Genomic DNA, 23,668 nt, shown 5'->3' on the forward strand with positions numbered 1-23,668 from the left:
GTTATGAGGCTGATTGTTGATTAAGCTTTTGCTGGTTTAAAATTACAAACTTGGATCTCTGTGATCTTGACTAGTTTGGTGTTTCATCAAAATGACAGTAATACACTGTGCAGCATCAAAACAAGATTTCAGATGCAAGTTGACTAATTTTGAAAAATGTGTTGATTTGGGAGTACATAGTAGTTGTGATTATTAATTGTGGTGAAAGTTGTTGAAAGTTCTTTGAAAAAAACTTTTTTTTCTCCAACTGTTCATTTAAGCAATTCATATCTTGCAAGTATATTTATGCTGTTATCTACAAGTTTATTTTTATTTGGTCAAACTGTTGCAGGAAATTTTTAAAGTGTTTTCTTAAAAATCTGAAAAAAAGTTATTAAATCTGCTTTCCAAATGACATTGATTAAAGGGCTTCCAAGACAATTTATTCAATACTGGTCAAACGTCCTGGTGTGTAGTTATAACTGGATGCAACAAATTTGGATGCTCACTTTGAATTCATTTGATAAAAGATCCAAGATTGCTGGCAAATTATACAGTGACATAAATGTCTGCAGTTGGACATCAAACATGGATAAATAAGGTTTAGTGACATTTAAAGATGTCTGTTGCAGTTACCAGTTTTGATGATGCCATTTTTCGCATTCAGCTGCTTGTCGAACTTCTCTATCAACTGCAAAGCCATCTCAGTTTTCTTGCTTGGTTCTGACCCTTTCGATGCTTGATTCAGTATCTCCTGCAATGGAACAAGCAAATTTATATAAAAAGATAGCCATCAGAAAATGTCCTGAATTACCATAGCAATTACAATTTTAACACAATAGTTATAAGTGATAGGTACATCTCAATGAGTCCATCTATATTTATTACCATATATATCTGATTAATACGAGTCCAACTGCAAACTACACAAACCCAAAACTGCCATCGCATAATGTGCCAGCCAATGTGGGCCTGTGCAGTTTGTTACAAGTAACCAGCAGAACAAACAACATAAACCCTGATCTGCAGGCACATTATGCTATGGCAGATCAAGATCTTTGTTGTTTGCATGCTGATTCTGCTTATAAGGGAGCATGTATGGTATTTGTTTCTAAGGGCCTTAGAGAGACAAACTTATTTTTGGAAATAAAGGTTAGAAGATGTAGGGCATTCAAGGGCCACAACTCTTCTAAATAATATGTTGTTATTGTTGTTGTAGGGTTTAACGCCATTTTTCAGCACACGATAGGCTATAAATGGCGGCCAGTATTAATGGTGGAGGAAGAACCCGGGAAAACCCCTGAAAGAACCACTGACCCACGAGAAGCTACTGGCAAGCTCTCTCACATACCCACATTGGCTGAATCCGAGACTCGAACCCATGCAGACAGATGTGAGATGGCAGTGATCCATAACGGACAGCGCTTTAGACCACTCGGCCACTCGGGGCCCCTCTAAATAATATTGTGGAATGCATGAAATCAAACTTCAGGAGTTTTCAATGTAGCAACATCCCTATGAAGATACCAAGCTGTTCAACAAGGGACACAACAAAATGAAACAGATGAGACAAAACCAATAAAGAACACATCTAGATCTAATAAACAATGTTCACTTCAAATTGCCTTCCAAATATGTTAAGGGTTCTCGATCTGCACTTGTTACATGTACAAGCAAAATCCGGGTGACGTCATCAAAATGCACTGTTTAACACATTAACCCTGGAGGTTTTTGTTGTTGTTGTTGTTGTTCTAGGGTTTAACGCCATTTTTCAGCTCAAGATAGGCTATACATGGCGGCCAGTATAACTGGTGGAGGAAGAACCCTGGAAAACCCAGGGAAGAACCACTGACCCACGAGAAGCTACTGGCAGGCTTTCCCATGTACCCACGCTAGCCGAGCCTTGGACTCGAACACACGCAGACAGAGGTGAGATGGCAGTGATCCGGAACGGTGAGTGCTTTAGACCACTCGGCCACTCGGGGCCCCGGAGGTTTTTGTCATTTTTGCCTGAAAATTGAGTAGGAAACACATTTTGAAAGCTATTTCTGAATACACCCCAAAACACCAAATCCCAGGTGATCTTTAATAACATACTGCAGAGCTATGTTAGAAACATCGTTTTTCATTGGCTATTTGGCTCGCACATGAGCAGAATGGTAAACGGAGCCATTATTTTTGTATCGAGACCACTCTTTATTCTAAATGCCCATCTTATCCAACTTTTTGCAAAGGTCCATCTGTCTGTTTGCAGTTCATACTGGTTTGCCTTAGATCTGAGACCAAAAAGACTAAAATCCGGACACAAAATCGGATTCCGACCACGGGCGAATTTTGGGTAGAAAAAAATCAGGTCCAAAAAATGAGGTTTTTCTTCATCTGTATTTTGTAGTGCAACTAGATATTCCAGATTATTTGGTATCATTGTAGAGCAACATCTGTCTACCTTTCTATAATACCACCCACTTTAGTGTATCATGCATGACCATGACACTACAGAGCTTGGCAGTAGGCTACTACCTCCTGCCACGTTACCTCGTCACTAGGGGTTAATGTGTTAACATATAAGGTATGACTACATACTAGAGAGAAGTCGTTACAGGCATAGTTGAAGCAAAGGGTGTATTTGTACAGACAGACAGGCAGTGGAAACTTGCTCATTTATGAGTCCATTCCTGTTGTGTGCTCCCATTCACTCAATCATGTATGTGCATTATTCAAATTTAAACATGTTTATTTTGATTGCATCCAATGAAATGAACTGAAATATTCATCCGCCAAGGTGTAGATCTGATTAAAATATTGGAACCTTGGCTAACGAAGATGCCAGTAACCTGTCCAAACCCTATTTTGATAGTACCAACCCAATAAATATTTGATCAAGTACACAACAAACAAAATATTGGTACTATGACATCAATATAAGCTGAATAAGTACTAAAATAACAACATTTGCACTGACCATCATAGCCTAACCAGAACTACATATTTTTTATTTGAGACTTAAGGTCCATTTATAGACCAATTCTTAATATCAACAGCACATAAAGAAAATCATAAATATTCTTTGTGTGATATCAAAGATCCCTGTTTGCTTAACTCTACAAAAATCATGGCATAAAATCAAATACCAGGTGATAATTAATTCAAACTGTATATATTTTTCAACAAAGTTTACTTTTTTACTGCATGAATTCACAATTGCATCATATGAGTAGTCCTACACCTGTGTATGTGTAATGAACTAAGTCAACTCAAATTAAATTTATTCCTTCACATGCCTGAGGACAATAGACACATAATTTTTCTGTGGCACAAATCTGCAGAAACAACTTGTTCATTTAAAGCTGCAGCAAAGAATTAGAAAAACAAAGATTTACATTTAAGCTAAATACAAATTATCCTTCCCTCGATATAGCCTTGTATTTACAACTTTACTTTGTTAAAAGCTTGCATGAACCTGTCAGCCATGTTGCTATTCTACCTTACCTGCGCAAGTAAATGGCGCAGTCCCATACACCTGGAAAGTATTTCATCCTCTGCCATATTTGAAAGAAAATAAGATTAAACCAGTCAAAACATCTACTGGACAAAATTACTAAATGAGAAATAATATTTTCCCTTCCTTTCCAGTTATAAATGACTACAAGGAAGGTCTTCTTGTCCCAACAAGAATGTTCAACTAGCCATGCTGAGCTGAGGTAAATGATTTTCACACTGAATAAAATATAGCCACTTTCCTTGCCAAAGGCAAAAGAAGAGCTTCATTGTCGTAACCAACCCTTTGTAGTTATGAATCATTCAACCCTGCTTAGCCTATTCAGGTGAATATTTGAAATACCCAGGTAGCTGAGCAAACTTTGGTGTCAGAACTGGGATGTAGGCTAATCAAATGTGTGATGAAGGGATTTGACCTCAGGATATCTGTGGGCTAAATGAGGATAGAAAATTGATATAGGAAATATACATAAGCTTTTAATTCTTCCTAGGCCCCTAACTCCTGGGCATTCTTAGAAACAGAATGTTTATTCTTATCACTTAGAACTGTTTATCATGGGTAATTTCTCTTTCCAGGTAGTTTCACGGATCTGTAATGAGTGCCTTCATGGTTAATTAAACGTCAGGCATGCAAAGAATCCCATCATCAAGACTTGTATCTACACATTAACGGGATTCACTAAAGTGGTCACAAAATAAACAGCAATCAACTAGTTAAAAAATAAACAAGTCAGAAGAAGACCCAGATCTGCTATCTCAATGTGCAGTTTGCATTTTGACTCATAAGCTAGTACTGACGGTAAGCAGCCATAAAAATGGCATGATGTGTAAGCCAAGTTATGTCAAGGTCTTAAAAGGACCTTCAGAATTTTTTATGTATATTTTGTAAAAGCACTTATCTCACAGAAGCATTACCATAGATGATATGTTATTTGACCTTGCTAATTAAAAATATATACTGAAAATGAAAAAAGCTATTAGAAAAAATAAACAATGGAGTCATCTACAGTACAGTTTTGTTAATCTGATTTTGTTTAGCTTATTAGGGATAATAATGGCACTTCTAACATATTATTGGCTAAATCATGTGGCAGAGCTAAATGCATTTTCCAAAGACATACTAAGACTGGAATAATCCCATTAAAACTGTTAGATATACATGTCTAGCGAAGAAACAAACAATTGACTAATCCGAATGTTCTGAAATTATTCATCTGTAACATTCTTATTGCCAAAAAACAGTTTTCTCATGAAAAGCCAACTGTTATTTAATATAACTGTTCTGCCTACTATTTTGTTTTCAAAACTGCAATTTCCAAAATGAAATCCACCCCCACCCCATCAATCAGAAGCAGATCCCACAAGCACCAGATAAGTGAAATGCTGACGAAATAAGACTGTACTTTATCAGATCACTATCTACAGTAAAATTAAATCTGCATGTGATCTGTGAAAACTATGTTCAAGAATCATTTATCCAACGTCCATATACACAAATTTATATTATTCACTGTAATAATTTTTTGAAAGTCATTACATGTCGAAAACCTTTCTCTCACGTTTTAGTTTACACTATCCATCATCTGTAACAGCTATGGTTTGCATCATATTAATGAGATTAACAAGGTGTGTGTGTGTGTATGCATGTACATACATGTATGCACATAAGTGTGTGAATTTTGCTATCAACTGGAAAAGGAAGCTATCCTGCCATTCCCTAGTGCTTATGTAATGAAAAATATGCCAATCACATTAGGGTCTTGAGAAAGCATGATGGGAAGAGATGATAACAGACTAATAATTGGTCCAATTCACACTTAAAGCTCTCTACTGCTGCTTACTCTCTGCTTTTTTAAAGCATATAAAATCATTCAAATTCCATGAATCATTGTCCCCCTTCCCACCACAGTGCAGTAAAAAAAAGTTCACATTGTGAAAAATTACTACCTTTAAAACCAAGATTAATGTTGCTGAGAAGACATCAAAGTATGCAAGTTTTTTTGTCCTTATAATTCTCAAACATCTTTACAAAGAAAGTACAGGAAAGAGGAAGAAAAAAAAATGTCACTGATAAAACCGTATCTGTGATCCACAGATGCCATCAAATCAAGAAACAGAAGCTTACAATGGTAAAACTCTACACCTCAGACAACAGCTTTAAAGACATAAAGCAAAAACAATTGAAACCTCACAATAATGAGCTGTGACCCCAACTCTGAGGTTTGAGGATAAGACCTCAGACATGCAATACAATTCCTCATTAGCAATTGCTTCAGTGTTTGTCAGACAGACAGGACCAAATCATGTTCCAGCTACATATAATAAGAAGAAAAAACAAAGGAAATATGCAAAAAAGTATTTATAATAGCAAACATCTTCAAAAAAAATGCTTTTCTGGAGTCTCTTTACTAACAAGGACCATATGAAAATAACAAAACTGCTTTCTCAGTAAAAATAAAACCCACAAGAAATATGATTATATTAAGAGACTATCTGTAAAGATCGGTGGTTGTTGTTGTGGATGTGACAGAATTTTTTAGCACATGATAGGCTATACATGGTGGTCAGTATAATTGGTGGAGGAAAAACCTTGGAAAAATCTTGGGAAGAACCATCGACCCAAGGGAAGCTATTGGCAAGCAAGCCTGAGACTCAAACCCATGTGGATGGATGTGAAATGGAGGTGATCGCTATAGGTGAATGCTTTAGACCACTGGTCTCAAACACTCAGCCTACCAAGTTGTATCTTGTGGTCTGCAAAATGTTGTTGTTGTTGTTGTTGGGTTTAACGCCATTTTTCAGCACAAGATAGGCTATGCATGGTTGCCAGTATCAATGGTGGAAGAAGAACCCGGGAAAACACCAGAAAGAACCACCAACCCACGAGAAGCTACTGGCAAGCTTTGTCACATACCCACATTGGCTGAATCCTTGACTCGAACCCACGCAAACAGAGGTGAGATGGCAGTGATCCGTAATGGATAGCGCTTTAGACCACTCGAGGCCCCATCTGCAAAATGATTGGTGTCACAAGGTGTTATGAGATAACAAAGATGGTGCAGTCCTTGGGTCATTAAAAAAATGCCCTCATTTGACTCTCAGGGTGGTTTGAGTTTAAAACACCTGCTTAAGACCATTCTGCTACCTGGGGCTTCGTAAAGATGGTGGAGAAAAAGATATTCCATTCCATTCATTTCAAACAGATTTTAAGATAACTGGGCTTTAGACTAAAGTCTATGTAGATTATTTCCAAGTCTGGTTCCCTGCTTTGCATGCTTCATGCATTGTTCTCCGCTATTCATATAGGGGTGAGCAATGCGGGGAGCATAAGAAGCAGGAAACCAGACTAATTATTCCCACACTTAGCCTGCTTCCCAGCCTTATACAGTAGGACCCAGCATCCCTATCAACGACCGTATCGTGAGAAGACAACTGACCTATATGCAATCAATTGTTACAATTACCACTTGATTAGTAATAATTGTTCTGATCAAAAACAAACATAACAGAAATATTTTTAAAAAAAGGATTGTTGCTACCGGTGATAGATGTTAGAGTCCATGATCCAGGTTAATGTGCATGTCATAAATTGCTGCTGTAGTACTGAAGTTGATGTAGTGGTCGCGTACATTGTTTGTCTATAGAGTTAATCCACATTGCCAGGAGTGAATATGGTCATTGTCTATTAAACAATCAAGAAAGAATCAAGTGCGGGATTCGAGTGATAGTGTTCAAGACTTGTGGTGTTTGTTGTATTTCCCCCTGATGTTAAGTGATTACATCTCAGTCATATAGCTGTTGTCTATTCATGTTGGTGTGTCTCTGAGTAAATAGTTCTGTTTCTGGATGAGATAACTGTTGTTTCTTTTTATTTCATTAACTGTTAGATATGAAATGAACATGTATAGATTTTTCATATTTTCCCACAGCAAAGTCAAAACCATCTTTACGTTCGATATTAAAATTGAGCAATAATAATTTAACGCCTAGAACCTTAATAACAATGGATGAGCTCCAACTAAAAAGAGACAAATTTTAAGGCTGGAGAAACTGAAACTGAAAGAAGTGAAAAAAAAGCATACCACTTGCATAAAATCGGTTTAAACGTCAGTAAAACAAATTTTGGTTGTTATAAAGGAAAACGAGTAATTCAGAAACGATTTCATATGCAAAAATATGTCATCTTTAAATGTAAATGTGATTTCATGTTTAATGATAGAAGTATATATTTATTGCTATATAATTTTGGTTTTAGATGAATGCATACAATATTTTAACAAGAACTATTAATAAAGAATAGAATATATGTACAGTGATCGTGGTTATTTTTCTTGAAATTGTTCTGAAACCGGACCTTGGAAACTGGTCTTTTTGTACAAACCTGCTATGAGAGCCCACCTGTCTTGAGAGACTGCTTTTTGTTGGCAGAAGGGGCGGTCTCTCACAACAGGTTTTACTTTACTAATATAATAATGATACTAATTTGGTAGAACTAAGGCATAAAAGCCAAAAAAGGTATGGTGGTACTATTATTTCTAACAAGTAACTGAATTCTGGAAATGACTTACTTGTACATGCATCTACATCAAAATATATTTACCTATGCACAAATTTATAGTGAGTAATCTGACTCCCAGTCGAGCTTAGGCTTCAGGAAAATAGACCAAATCACAGCAGCAAGTGTGAGCTTTGTGAGACAAATCACCACTATTTTAATTTATCTGTTCATTATTTTCAAGTGAAAGATATAAACTTTTGAAACTTTATTTAAATATTATAACAAATATTGTTAAATTTATACTGATTGACGTCCAGAATAAATGTGTTACCAATCTGTCCCAGTAATGTACACTCCAACTGATCAAACAACTTAAAAACGTGGAATACTGAAGTGAAAAAACAATGACAAGTTTCTCTGAATTCTTGTTTCATAATGCCTCATATTCAGATGTTTTCTTGTTGCATCATAAAAAAACCACTTCATATTCAATACATTTAAATCACAACTGCTTGTTTTTCTCTTATGCTACCTATGTGTGGCCTGAGACTGAAATAAAAAGTGACGATTTGTTCTTCTGTTCTTAAAATCAAGAACTGGTGACCGGCACCAGGCCATAACATCCTGAAAAATGTCCATGCTACAGTTTCACTGGCAAATTTTGGGTGGGAAAAAATAGGGTTAAAAAAAAAAACACCAGGTTTTTCCCTCTGTATTTTGTAGTGCAACCAGAACATCCAGATCATTTGGTATTACTGCAGAGCTACATCTGTCTACCATTCTATAATACCACCCACTTTAGTGTATCATACATGACCTTGATGCTACAGAGCTCGGCAGTAGGCTACTACCTCCTGCCATGTAAACTCAGTGTCAGGGGATAATAAGTTAACAAGGATTTTTTTTTAAAATTACAAATCGTCAAAGAATGGCTAAATTTGTAACTTATGTGCAATGTTGCTGCACAAGTGATTAAATACGCAATGAATATTCAAATTTGGAGATGTCATCAAAATTCACCCATTAACTCATTAACCCCTGGAGGCTTTTGTCGTTTTCGCCTGAAATGTGAGTAGGAAACACATGTTGTGGGCTATTTCTGAATACATCCTAATATATCAACTTCCAGGTGATTTTCCAATAACCTAATGCCTAGTTCTGTTAGAAACATCATTTTGCATTGGCTATTTCGCTCGCGCATGAGCAGAAGGGTAAAAGTTGGAATTCTTTTTTATTTCTTAACGGATCCATCATTTCGCATCGAGACCACTCTTTATTCCAAATGCTCATCTTATCCAACTTTTTGCAAAGCTGCATCTGTCTGTTTGCAATTCATACAGGTCTGCCTTAGATCTGAGACCAAAAAGTATAAAATCCCGACACAAAATCAGATTCTGACCATGGGTGAATTTTGGGTGGAAAAAAGTCAGGTAAAAAAAATGAGGTTTTTCCTCTGTATTTTGTAGTACAACTAGATTACTTCCAAATTATTTGGTATCATTGTAGAGCTACATCTGTCTACCTTTCTATAATACCACCCACTTTAGTGTATCATACATGACCCTGACGCTTGGCAGTAGGCTACTACCTCCTGCCACGTAAACTCTGCACCAGGGGTTAATGAGTTAATGAAGCCAGTGCATGGGCTACTATATGTATTTCAGATTTCCCCACAGAAAAAGCACTTTATGTTTTACAACTGACTGCTCACAGATTTTTCTGGGCCTTAATCACTAACATATTTGTAGCAAATAAATTAGGAACAAGTCATTTCTATTAGATTACTGTGAACTTCTTTAATTTTTTGCTTTCCTTTGTGGATCTTTCATGAAGCAGGTATTCAACAAATGCAGAAACATTGCATTCCTAATGACATTTTTTGGCTATGCATACTTCAATGTAAAATGAAACCTGATGACAGTGCATTCAAGGTACCAAGTTCTTTGTCCATTATTAACAGGTGCTCATCATACAAAGCTGCAATAATGTATGTACTCAGACCCGAGGAAATACATTTCTAAATGTTGCTCAATATAAAGCAGGTTTCCTTTAAGTGAAGGTGTTTGCAATAGCAAGTATACCCTAAACTGCTCAGGTTTTGTTGTGCCTTACACATTATTAGGTCACAAAGTAAAGCTTCTACAGCAAAAACATCTGTTTAATGCCTGATGAAGAGAACATATTTCATAATCTGACAACGCCCAAAGCCTTGGCAGAGGAACTATATTGATATATACTGGAATGTATCTGTTCCCTATAAACATTGGATTCCTTCAAGGCACGCAGAATTTTTTCTCTCTCATAATTATGAAAGACTAGCTACTGTATCTTGCTTAGTTGCTCCCACACAAAAATTTAGCAACTTGGCAAACTGTTGATAGAAATCTAAGTCAGGAATGAAAATAATCCCTGGCTACACAACACTTTTGCAAGTAATTTGTCTGCAACAAATAAACACCATCTTTACCTGATTTACTCTTATTCATTAGGGAATTAATAACAGAAACCTGGCTAATCAACAATGTAGTTGGAGATCATAAATCAGGACAACCCAGAAAAGTTTGATACAGGTTAGCAAATGAACACAGAATTTACATGTATGTGCCTGACTGTGCTACTGATAATTAACTGTTGGTTATATATGTAACACAAAACTTGTAAATGTGAATGAAATTTAATTGTAAAGATATTTTGCCTCCATAAATTAAAAAATTACATGTATAACAAAATCAGGATAATATGACTGGGCGAAACATGATGATACATATCTGCAGCATAATGCCCCACTGCCAGACATCACTATAAACTGCCACACTGCAGACATCGTTGAGATACGACTGAAATTTTTTAAAAGCTATGTTAAAAATCCAAATCACACATGATATGTAAACAACAAAAAAACAGGAACCATGATATTAATGCAAAATTTTTTTTGTCTGTGACCTTGGCCTCAAGGTAAGAGGAAACAAGCATGTCGTAAGGATTATTTTGTTTTTGTTGATTTTAATGGTACTTTAAACACATTATTGGCTATACCATGCCAAGGAAATGTGAGCCAAGAGTCTTTAATATGGACACTCTTGGACAACTGACCTCAGCTGGTTTGGGCAGGTAATGAACCCTCAACCCAAAGATTACGAGTCCGGCGCTCTACCCATCTCTGTCCTAAAATGAATAGTTTTAGTCAAAATAATTCATGCCATGTATGATGAGAATCTGTCAAGGGGATACATGCAAATCAAAAGCTTTCAACAAAATCTTAACAAACTGTTGATGATGCTGGTGCTCAAACAGTGACTACTATGTTTCATTTCCTATTAATATGGGCTCAACAAAACTGACAGTATAAAAATTGATGGTTGAAATACAGTGAATGCCAATTTAATGCAAATGAGCAGTTCATGGGGTAGCCTTAAATATGACAATACATCAAGCTACTCACATTCATTCCTACATTATTCGTCTAACTGCACTTGTAACTGAAGCCAAATATGTACCATGTGTCATTTTCATACACTCACTCATTTAGAAAAATGGAAATGATACAACTGTGAACATTGTATCCTTCTCTATTTAACCTATTAACATCAGAAACTAAAATTAATATGGATCCCTTTAAAAACATAAGGCAAGTCCAACTGCAAACTGCACAAACCCAGATCTGCCATTGTATAATGCATCAACAGATCTAGGTCTGTGCGTTTTGTAAGGAGTAATCATTAGAACAAACAGCACAGACTGTTCCATAATGCACCTGCAGATCTGGATCTTTGTTGTTGAGTTTGACTGGACTTGTAAGCAAGCATATATCATCTATCGGTCATGATAAGCAAGCATATATCATCTATCGGTCATACACTGAATAGCTAGATCCTGCTCTACAGCCTGGATATCAATACTTTGATTAGACAGCATGTTCACAGTAACATGGAACTCACTGACATATTCAACATCCCTTTCTAAATCAGCAAGGACATTTTATTATTGCTAATTCATGCAGTGCATGTGTAAATGCTTATTTGTTTGTGATATAAATTGATACACACAAAAAATACATGTATAAACCCCGCCCCCAGTTATGGGTGCCAGATGTAAATGAAGTGTTCCATAAAACAGACTGAATTGGACTGCTTACCAATCCCACTGTACACAGGTTTCAAACATTATGTAACTCAATCGGGGAGGCGGATACTTAGATTTTTCTAAATAAGATTGACCTAGTTTTCTGAACCCAATCTGAACAATTTCAACATTTTTCACCCAATGTTCAAGAAATTGTCACCGTAAACTTGTACACACACACAGACACACACACGCACATACTCCTTCCTAGGAAGCTGCATCCATGATACAAGATCTTCATTGTCTACTCTCATTCTCGTTAATCCATATCAAATTTGACCACTTTCCCTCAATAACATAAATAGTCACAAGTCATGACAAACTGCAAGCAACGAAAATCCTGATCCATCATAGCATAATCCACCTGCAGATCAGGGTCTATGTTGTTTGCTCAAATTGCTCACACCAAATTGCACAGACCCAGATCTGCTGGCACATTATGCAATGGCAGATCTGGGCCTGTGCAGTTTGTAATTGGATTCCGAAGAAAGTATTGACAGTAGGTGTAGTTGGAATGCAGGTTACAAGAACTGAGTGATGGATGTACAGCTGGATAGACATGACCAACCATAAAGTATGTATAAAAGTGCACATATACAAAAAGCCTGTTTTAAAGGAAGGAATAGATGTATACTTATATGCATATACTAATGAAGAGGGGTGGGGGCAGGCCATTCTTAGCATTCGAACGTCATAATATGGAAAACACACATGGATTCACAGTCTGACCGATTGCTGTTTAACTGCACAGCGGCACATGAAAGACTAATTAGATCTGTGGTGATTTAAGTAAAGAGCTTTGCTTAAAGACATAATACAGCTGCTAATCCAGCCTGGTCAGGTCAAGATTCAATCCCAAAACCCACTGATGCTAGTCCAGTTTGCTACCATTGAGACTTTCCATAGCTCCTGATGGTTGGATAAGCAACAATAAGATAAATGAGACAAGACCATAATACCTGGTTTTGCTCTTCATTGTAAAATTCTTCATCAGGCAAGCAGACAGCACCATGTGATTACCCCATGGGGAAATTCAAAATCTAAGCAAAGTACTTCCCAGTTAGAATAGTGGAAAATTACTCAAGTAGCATCTACATGTATAATACAAGATTTACAGCATTTCTTACAGGACAGAAAACAAATTCTTAAATGGCATCTTTCACCTTGCTTTATGATGAACAACTGCATTTAGCCTAGGACCAGTCTGGTACATAATGTTATGAATCATTAATAACAGTGCAGATATGTTCCATGAAGAATGATGCAATCTTCCTTTAAAACAACAATATTCCTTTCTTAAATTCAAAAGGACTGTAATCAGAGATTGCAACAAATATCCACTCAGATCAGTTTTTTCAATAAGGATAATATGAAATAAACAAGAGAACCTCAAAAGGGACTGATGCTCTACAGGTCAAAAAGAATATTTATGAAAACAAGTCCATTTTTATCCTTTTTTGTTTTTAATTACAAAATATGGAAACCCCTTTGATATTCTTTTTTTAAAAAAATCAACTTACCAAAAAGTTATCAAATATAATTTCTCACTTGCTGGTATTACAATGTTGAAAAAATGCAATCAAATCTTTGTTATGACTTTTGACCTTCAACCTTATCATAGATCATTGAAATGTATTGTCTCCAATATCTACATGCTAAATTAAGTTAAATTTATTGCTTTCTGGAAAAGAAACTGACACGATTGAAGATGTGGTCTTCAGATGTCTACACAAAACGATTTACTGTATATAATCACTTATAAGACAAGCCCAACTGCAAACTGCACAAATCCAGAACTGCCATCACGTAATGTGCTAGCAGATCTCAGTTAGTATAGTTTGTTACAAGTAATCAGTAGAACAAACACCACAGACCTGGATCAGCAGGTACAATATTGCATGATCTTTGTTGTTTGCAGTGTTACCCAACTTATAAGCCAGTATAGATGGTAATAAAATTCAATTCATACCTTTTGTGTTGTTATCCTCAAAAGCTTGTGCAGCTAAAATTAAAGTCATGACCTTTCACCTTAAATTAACTTCAAGAGTGTTAACAATTAACTTGTTTAACTGAATACTATCAAGTACAAACTGGCCAAAGCTATTTGCATATATATTCAAGTCACTGTCCACAAGTTCACTGAAGTAAAAAAATGTAAGCAACAACCTTTGATTTAACCTCAGGGAAAATTAGGAATGGCTTTTAAAATCCTTCACAAAAGTGCAGGCATGCCAGTAGTCAGATTTTTGACCATTTTGATCCAAAACAAATTATGTACAAAAAAAACATTGTACAGAAAGTCCAATGTTAATACCACCATTTGTGTAAGTGGAGTATTACATACACAAAAATTTTGTGATATCCACAACTGTGCTAAACTGATTATATTAGCACCATTTCTGTCCATCCTGCCTTGTTGGAACCATAATATATATTAACCAACTGGCATATGTCTTTTAATGATCTCAATATTAAAGTTTTCAATGTTTTCGTTAAACTAAATGAGGACTTGACAAAATGGGGGTCCCATGTCATTCAGAACCAGCTCACCCAAGCCAGCCCAGGTTGGCTGTCTTTGTGTATTCTTGGGACAGGCACTGTTCCTATACCCTTGACACAATAAAGACAATACTGTATTGGTATTGGTTTTTTTGTTTTGTTGGGAGGTGGGGGGGGGGCACAAGCCCATAATATGACCATCTCTTCTGGGTAAGTACTAACCACATGAAGATTTTCAGGACAGCACATTTGGAGGTTGCATCGGTAATCAATCTTTTTGTTTCAGTTCTTTAATAACAGGATGGCCATTTATTCAAGAGAAGCAGCTGTTAATTTTTTTTTCTCACATTTGGCTATTCATCCCCATTTTCCAGTGGTGTTACTTCCAATTTAAGCAGACACACACCTGCAAAATCAGAAATGTACCCCCACATATATTAAGTACCTTGGGTCTATGAACACTTTAGCTCGCGTGATTTAAAAAAAAAAATCTGTAGCAAAGCTTCATCATCCCTATAATCTTTCAGTAATGGTATTTTTTTTCTCAGGAAATGACACCTCATATTTATAAACTTCCACCTGGACACCAGCTCTAACACATTTCCTTTCCCTTTCCTAGGAAAACATATATTCTGCCTGAATTCTCTCTAAAATAACACACAAGTATGATATTATGCAACTTCTTTTAATATTCCAATTTTCAAAAAATGGAGGGACAAACACAAAATATAACATAATGGTGGTGTCATTAAAAGATATAAGCCCCGACTTTCTTTTAAAAATTAGAGTACAGTGTACATTATATAAATGCCATGTGTTTAACAGTCCTCTTTGTAGATAACTGAAATTTGTTGACAGAAACCATTTTTCTTCTTTCTCTTACAGTGACCTACACCTTTTGACCCTAAATTTAGTAGGTTTCTTCCTTACTCATGCATCAGCCATCCACAAAATTTGGTCCTGGTCTGTGATATAGAACTAACTTTATTGCTGGCAAACCATTTTTACTCTTTCAGTCACAGTGACCACGACCATTATTTTTGTAAGTTATAGTCCGCTATAACATAAGCCACTCCATCTTGTGGCAGGCATATAATGAACCGCATAGGATCTAATTTGAAAAGGCATAAATGCTTTGAAAAGGGGAATTTCCACTTCCATTTGAAAAAAAGGGAGACACTTTCACAATATACGAAGGTTTAATGAAAGTAAAAGGTTCTGCTCGAACAATTTGTGTGATTTTCAAGCATTCTGTTCATTTTTTGGCACAGTTTTAGAATACAGCATAAATACCTAAACTTTTCTTCTCAGAATAGACCCTGACCATACAATATATGTATGTATCCTGCTAGATAATTAGTAATAAGGAATGCCTGCCATTCTATACCAGTATTATATTACTGTACATAGTCAGAAAGTGAATAGGTAGGTAGCTCAATATTGTTACTCCCCAGATCAATTTAACAGGCATGTTATGAGTTGGCGCAAATTGTATGAATAAGGGTCAGTTGGTACAACAATTTTTACCTCAGAAGTTACAATATCTATATAAATTCATCCCATAAACCAAGATTTTAAAGAATTTGGTTTGTGGTGATAGTGGCCCATCTCAGGAGGCTTCCAGTCTGAATTCCTATCATACCATTAGTTATTACAAACCCATTTTCTTTCCCAACTAATCTATTTTGCAGACACAATCCCATAAGTCCAAAGACCATGAAAAAAACATTCTTGATTCCCATCTCCCTTCCAAAGATCATGAATAAAAACATTCCAGGTTCTCATCTCCATTCCAACCATAGATAATAAATGTCGTCCAGATTTCCATGGAAAGGGGCCATTTGGGTCTCAAGGGCTGAATTTAGCAGCCCTTTTCACTTTCAGAAGCCCTCTTTATTATTGTATTATATGCGTCTTACACTGCCAAAATTATGAACATTTACATCACATTCCATTTAATTACTGGACTTATTTTATAGCAGTGTGCTTCTTATTGAAACAAAATATTTACTAGATTATTTTTACATGTTACAGCAGGTATCTCAAACCCAAATCACCAAAGGCCACATGAGGACTATTAGTGGCCACATGAGGACTATTACAGTGGCCACTGAGGACTATTACAGTGGCCACATGAGGACTATTAGTGGCCACATGAGGACTATTACAGTGGCCACTGAGGACTATTAGTGGCCACTCAGGACCACATCAGTGAAAACTTTTCCTTTAATGAAAGAGGCTCAAATAAAAGGTAGCTAGCTGAAATGTAAGAAACAAGAAGTAAACATTGTTTGACATCTAATTTTGATTAAAAAAACTGACCGTCTGTTAAAGAAAAAAATTTGCATTATAAATTATTTTACAAATTCCGGGTGTTGTGGGTAGCAGGAAATAGCGGGCTGTGTGTTTGAAATTCCTGTGTTACTGGGTATGTTTTTATTCGATGTACACATTACAATTACCCAATGAAAGTATCAAAAATGCTACAGCTTACAAGATTGATCAGGATCAAATACTAGCGCTAGCTACTTCAGTGGATGGCAAAAAATACAGGAACAGTCAAAAGCATTAAGATCAACAATTCAAAAACTGAGAAAATTTTAAGAAAATTTGTTCATGATGCCAAATCAAAATGTCTGAACAATACTTCAATTCCTGAGCCAAATTAGCCCTGAAAAATCAAAATAGTTTTGTTGGACAAGCAAAATTTGTATGCAAGAAGGTAAATTTATACATAGAAAGAATGCTTGGGAACAAACAAAAATGTGAAGATCATTTTTGCATGCATCAATTTTGCTGGGCTAGTAGGCACAAAACAGCATTATCCCCACCTCCCTTCCAAGTTTACTGGGTTTCTCTATTTTCTCCTAAGAATGAGATATGATCAGAGGATCCTCTTATAAACATGTACACATAAATGACTAAAATAAATAGCCAGTCATATTTTAAACAGATATCCATGATAATCTGCAAAAATGAGGATAGATCTTTCATGATTGACTGGGATCAAGTCCCAGTGCTACGACATCAATTGCAAAAAAGTACGGGCACTTGGAAGAATGAACTGAGATCAACAATACAAAAACTGAAAATTTATTTTTAATTTGTTTTCTTCACACCATCAAATTAGAATGTTGGAACACTATATCAATTCCTAAGACCAACAACAAGGTATATTGTTGGACAAGTGAAATTGTATGCAAGTAGGCACATTTTTACACAGAAAAAATGCTTGGGAACAACAATTTGAATTTGGAGCTCATTTCACATGCATCATCATTGCCAGACTAGTACAGTAGGTATAAACTGGAATTATTCCCTGGCCTTCCAGGTTTACTGATGTTCTCTATTTTCACCAAAGACTGAGACATGATCAAAGAACCTTTTACACACAAGTACACATATATGACAAAAAAAACCCTACAAACAACAGACAATTTTAAACTAGATCTCCATGATAATTTGCACAAATGAGGACAGACAGATAGATAGATATACATGTATGAAAGATTACAGCCATATTTTTCTGATGGATTTTATTTTCTATGTGTGACCTTGGGTATCCTGAAGGCCATTTGTGAACCGCTTGTCCGATTAAGTGTTTACAGTTTTACTGGATTCATTTCAGTGTAAAATTAACACCCAACACCAAATATTTCCTTTGCTTCTCTGGGCATAAGTTTTTTTTAGTTAAATGAATTCAAGTATATTCAGATTATAAAAAGAAAATGCTCAGAACCAAATAACTGAGTCACTTTTAAGTGATTTAGGTTTACGGTGATTTTGGTACTGAGAGGTTTCTCTATTAAAAGTACAAATCACTCAAAAGCTATATGCTCAACACCTCAGGCATTAGAGCAGTTAACATTCTAAGCACAGCAGAGTTCTAGATAAGAAGTACATTTGCATATTTTACACAGACAATCCAAAATAAAAAATGTTTAAATGCATTAAATTATGCAGTATAAGTAAATCTGAAGCACCCTGTCCAAAGGAAACAGCATATCACTCCTGCAGTAAGCACAGTCTCTGTTTTACCATGATGTGTTCAATCAATCATAACAATCATAACTAAGCTACCATTTTAATTCCCATATGTTCTGTGCACATCTGCAATGACAGTACTTGACCACTGTGAAAACTCACTCAAACAAATCCTGCCAAATAATCAAACAAACCCTGAACTAGTCTTGGTCAATAAGCCATTAGACACATTCAGAAATGCAAGATTAACACTATCCACATAACATGTATTTGTGTTTTGCAGTCTTTATAAAATATCTTCTCAAATTAAAAAAAATAGTTCCAAACCAGTGACAAAAATGCTCAGTTTATTAACTTTATGCCAAGAGCTCTTTAATTTAAATGAATAAATATAATCCATCTATGATATTTTAAAACATTACTTATGGACTCCCCTATTCTGAAAAGTATTAACACACAATGTCTACTAAAAGTTATGTAAAATATAAGTCCCTCAAAGAAGGACTGAGGCTCTACTGGGCAAAAAGAATTTCCAGGAATTCAAGATAGAACCATTTCTGCCTTTTGAGTGTTGAAAACATCTATAGTATTGGATGTCAGCTTGGCACCATTTTTATTTAGGACAAAGCGGACATCAATAGAGGCCCTATGGTGAAAATGCTATGTCATTATGATTCAGGGGGAGTAGTGACAACAAGATTTTTAAGACAGTCACAACAGCAGCCATATTAGATGTACAACTGACAGCATTTTCATGTAGGACCAACTACGTGTCATAAGAAATCTATCATTGAATTGCCCATGGCCATCCATCTGGAGAGAAGCTGACATAATATTTTCAAGATATGACTTTCCATTCAGGAGGATTAGCAATAATAAGAGTTTCAACATGATTCCATTGGCAGCCATACCGTAAGTCAAGTCAACACAATTTGCACTTGAGACCAACAGGACATCATGATTAATCTTCTGGTAAAATCCCGTGTCAATACAACTTTCTGTTCAAGTAGAGTTGTGATATGATTTTTAAGATGGATGCTATGGCAGTCATATTGAATTTCAGATTGATATAATTTTTACTTAATGATTAATGATAAGAAGTCTTTCAGTAAAAAGCCCATGCTGATGACACATCCAGCCATTTGGGAGGAATAGCAAGATTTTAGACATCATAAGAAGCATTTTAGTGAAAACTCTATGTCCATATGAACATCCATGCAGCAGTAGCCATAACAAGATTTTGGGCTGCCATAGTGGCCATACTGGACCTCAGGTTGCACTATTTTCATATAAGACCAATTAGACATCATAAGAAGTCCTTCAGTAAAAACCCCATGCTGTGACTATCCATTCAGGAGAAGTATATTATATAACAAGATTGTCAAGCTGGCCACTGTGGTGTCCATATTGTATTTCTGAGCTGCACCATTTTCATTCAGGACCAACTAGACCATGGCATGAATCTGTGTGTAAAGTTTCAAGCAATCCTCTCAGCAGTCTAGGAGGAGGCATTGACTAACTTGTGCTAACGTATGGAATGACGATGGACAACATACTGAATGTCAGCAATATTTTCATTTAGGACTAATGAAGTATCATGAGAAGTCTTTGATGAATGTGCTGCATTTTTTTAAGTGAAAGCCGATTGCTGACATGACCATCCATTCAGGAGGAGTAGCGCTAATAAGATGTTCATGATGGCTGCTGTGGTGGCCATACTGGATATCATATCAGCATTATTTTCATTTAGGACCAGCTAGACATAATTTGTCCCTATGTTGATAAAATAACCATCCACTCATGAGGACTAACCATAACATGATTGTCAAGATGGCTGAAATTGTGTCCAGAGGATGTCAATTTGGCACTATTTTCATTAAGGACCAACTAAAAGTTGTGTAAAAATTCAAGGCAATATTCCAAGTTGTTTCAAAGTAGTGATACCAAACTTGTGTTATGAGCAAGACAAATGTTGGATGACAGACAAGAACCAATCCCAATCACAGTTCCTAAATATATAATCTCTTTTACATCAAACAGATAAGGATAATAAATATTCTCCTGATTTATCATCCACTGTTTCAAAGAACTACAAAAGCTTTCAGTAATCTGGTCTACTTCAATAACTATGCCACCCTCATCAAATAAAGACATTATTATTATTATTATTATTACCAAACTGAACAGCCCTTTTTCCATTCCTAATCACCAAGGGAAGAAATCCCTGTACAGTTGGGGTAAAATTTAATGCATACTTCTAATCGTCAGATTTGACAGGATAGATAAAGCAATTTCTAAGTGAAATAGTTACCTTTTTTTGAAATGATTGCACAAAAGCAACATCAACGAGTATCAAAATTGAAAACTGAAATGTGTCCATTTTAAGATTATATTAATGTATCTCACAACTCTCTTTACTTTTCTAGCATTTTTAGGAAAGGAAAAGTATCAATTGACAACAAAATTTTAAATCATACCCCAATTCCTGATTGTACAATTATTTCTGTGAAGCAGGGCTATTTATACCATGCAGTAGTAGCATGAATGTCCATTTATGACTTAAAACCACTTATGACTTATAACTATTTATGACTTAAAACCATTTATGGCTTAAAACTATTTATGACTTAAAACTATTTATGACTTAAAAACCATTTATGACAAAACATTTTTGACATTAAAAAAATGTGACCTGAAACTTTGCTGAATCTACTCTGAATAAATTTACTGGCAAATGCAATTTGAATCTTGTATTTTGATTATACTTTTAATGGAGGCAGCTGGCACTTGAAAAAGATGTTTACCGCTACTTACATTTTGATCACTGTTGGTGAGACCATGATTATGTGTTACTGAAGTGAACATTTAGGTCATATGCCACCCATGTTCAAATTAACCTTTGCAGATATACTGATTTACTTTTTAAATTGGCCTCTACCTGACCAATTCCAGCATGATATATATTCTCCCTCTTGTAAACCGTATATACTCGCTTATAAAAAGAGTCGAAATGCAAACTGCACAGCCCCAGATATGCTGTTGCATAATGCACCAGAAGATCTGGTTCTGTGCAGTTTGTCAGAAGTAATCAGTAGAACAATCAACATACAATGTGATCTGCAGGCACATTATGCAATGTAGATCAGGGTCTGTGTTGTCATAATGTTTGACTCTACTTATAAGCAAGGTGATGTGCTATAAAACAGGTTAGAGTTATAATTGGTTCTAAGTAGGATTACGTCTGTTCCACAAGTAACAGGAACAACTAAAATTTTGACAAACACATGACCTTGAGGTATAATTATTACCAGCAAAATATCATGAAAAACAATTGTGATCTTGAGAATAGCTAACCATCCAGTATGCCTCGACACAAGTCAATATGTAATTTGTCCAATCTTATAAAACCTCAAACCCATGTTCAACATTCCAATGCAATGGTATTCAAATTTCAGTGAACTCTAACAGAAGTTTCCAGTCTACGGCAGTCTGAAAAAAATGCCAGTTAATGTTTGTCAGAATTACCCTACTTGATATAATAAAAAGACAAGCTATTAAGAACCATGGAACATAAAACCTATCTTTGACAGCATGACAACAACCTAAAATAAAATGGCTTCCAAGGAGTCCATAAGATTAACTTTCTCCTGATGTCATGCTGGTAAATTTATGACATATGTAATGGCCTCTGATAAAATGTTATTCAGTTTCACTCTAATTACAACCTCAAAGCACATAAAATCATCCAAATATCTTTTCGGTCTTTATCTCTACCACATTCTGCATAACACCTTCAAATAACATAACAAGCACGTATTCTCTTTGTGATAAAATAATGTCAAAAATCTAGAACTAAATTTCCAAGATCAGCATTCTAAATTGCCACTTGCCTGTTTGATAAAATATTGTCAAAATATTCTGAACTAAATAAATGTTCATGTCTCAATTTAAACATCAGCTTTCTAAATTACCACTTATCGGCACAAAACAAAATCAGGCCGTGACAGTATAACTGAAAGGTCATGGTTCCTATGGAAAACAATTCTTTCCTTTGTAATGGTCACATGCAAAGTTGATGACTTATGCGGATACTGGCAACCTCAAAAAGGGGTTAAACCATAACGTAAACTGCATCTGCTGAATGTGTCAAGCACAGAACCTAATATATACCCATAATCAGAAGTGTTATGTAAACTTATAATTGCCACATTATACATATTCTGAAGGTCGAAAAAGGGCAATCAGTTGACAATTTTCACCAACCAATTTTCTAAAGTTTTTGTTGTAAATGCAACCATTTTAGTTTAAAGTGCTGCAACCCCAGCCACCCCCCAAAAACTAATCATTCTCTTTTGCTACTTTTTATTCTCTTTTTCTGTTATTCTCACTGTTCAATATGACATCTCCATCCAAAAAGCTGAAATTCACTTCTAGCTGCAACTTTGTATCCTGCAGTGCATTTTTCAGTGACCGCTCACAACTTACTCTTTCTCTCTCCCACTGCACAGTGCAAATTAAACATACAGTTCATTTACTTTATAAAATATCTGTGGGAATGTATTAATACAGATGTAGCTACGAAGATCTTTGCCAATAATGGGACTTCAATTTTAATACATCTGCTTAAGACTGACATGCTTGTGTAAAGAACCAAGTATTAATTGGCTTTGATGACTTTTCAAAGTGGTATTGCAACATCCCTGTCATCCTCAAAACGTTAAAGAAATCAACTCACACAAACTTCAACAGCACAAGTCCATCATAAGGCTTCCAATAATGCATGGTTTATAAAAAAACACTGAAATTGATATGATTACTGCAATATACAGCAGTTTCACAGTTCTTGTGCCATCAAGTTAATGTTATGTAAAATTTAGATTTTGGCAGAAAGAAAAATGTACCCATTTATATGGGCAGTACCGTTGATAATTAGTGCCCCTCCAATTAGTGAATTTCAACAGTTGGCCAGAGGTTGAACAGATCTGTCAACTATGATTTGTATCACTATTCCTTCATTTGAAATAGGTACAAAATTAAAGGTTCTCTTCATTGAATCATAAAATCCAATCATAAAAGGCTAATAAATAA

The 23,668-nt window shown here is 35.6% G+C and overlaps 1 protein-coding gene across 2 annotated transcripts in view; it reads right to left on the reverse strand.

The window, feature by feature from the left end:
• Window positions 1-23,668, reverse strand: part of LOC149786565 (uncharacterized) — a 94,261-nt gene that overhangs the window by 43,320 nt on the left and 27,273 nt on the right. Inside the window, exons 1-2 of one of the 2 annotated variants that reach the window (XM_089977074.1) lie at window positions 3,469-3,603; window positions 616-733 (exon numbers count right to left, since the gene is read on the reverse strand). In XM_089977074.1, the coding sequence (XP_089833200.1) occupies window positions 616-733; window positions 3,469-3,525 (175 nt within the window). In that variant the 5' untranslated portion in view covers window positions 3,526-3,603. Of the gene's footprint in view, window positions 1-615; window positions 734-3,468; window positions 3,604-23,668 lie in introns of those variants that run through there. The other variant, XM_089977072.1, reaches the window with a different exon arrangement.

The sequence above is a fragment of the Sinohyriopsis cumingii genome, chromosome 12 (genome assembly GCF_028554795.1).
Source record: "Sinohyriopsis cumingii isolate HCF-2022 chromosome 12, ASM2855479v2, whole genome shotgun sequence".
Taxonomy (NCBI): domain Eukaryota; kingdom Metazoa; phylum Mollusca; class Bivalvia; order Unionida; family Unionidae; genus Sinohyriopsis; species Sinohyriopsis cumingii.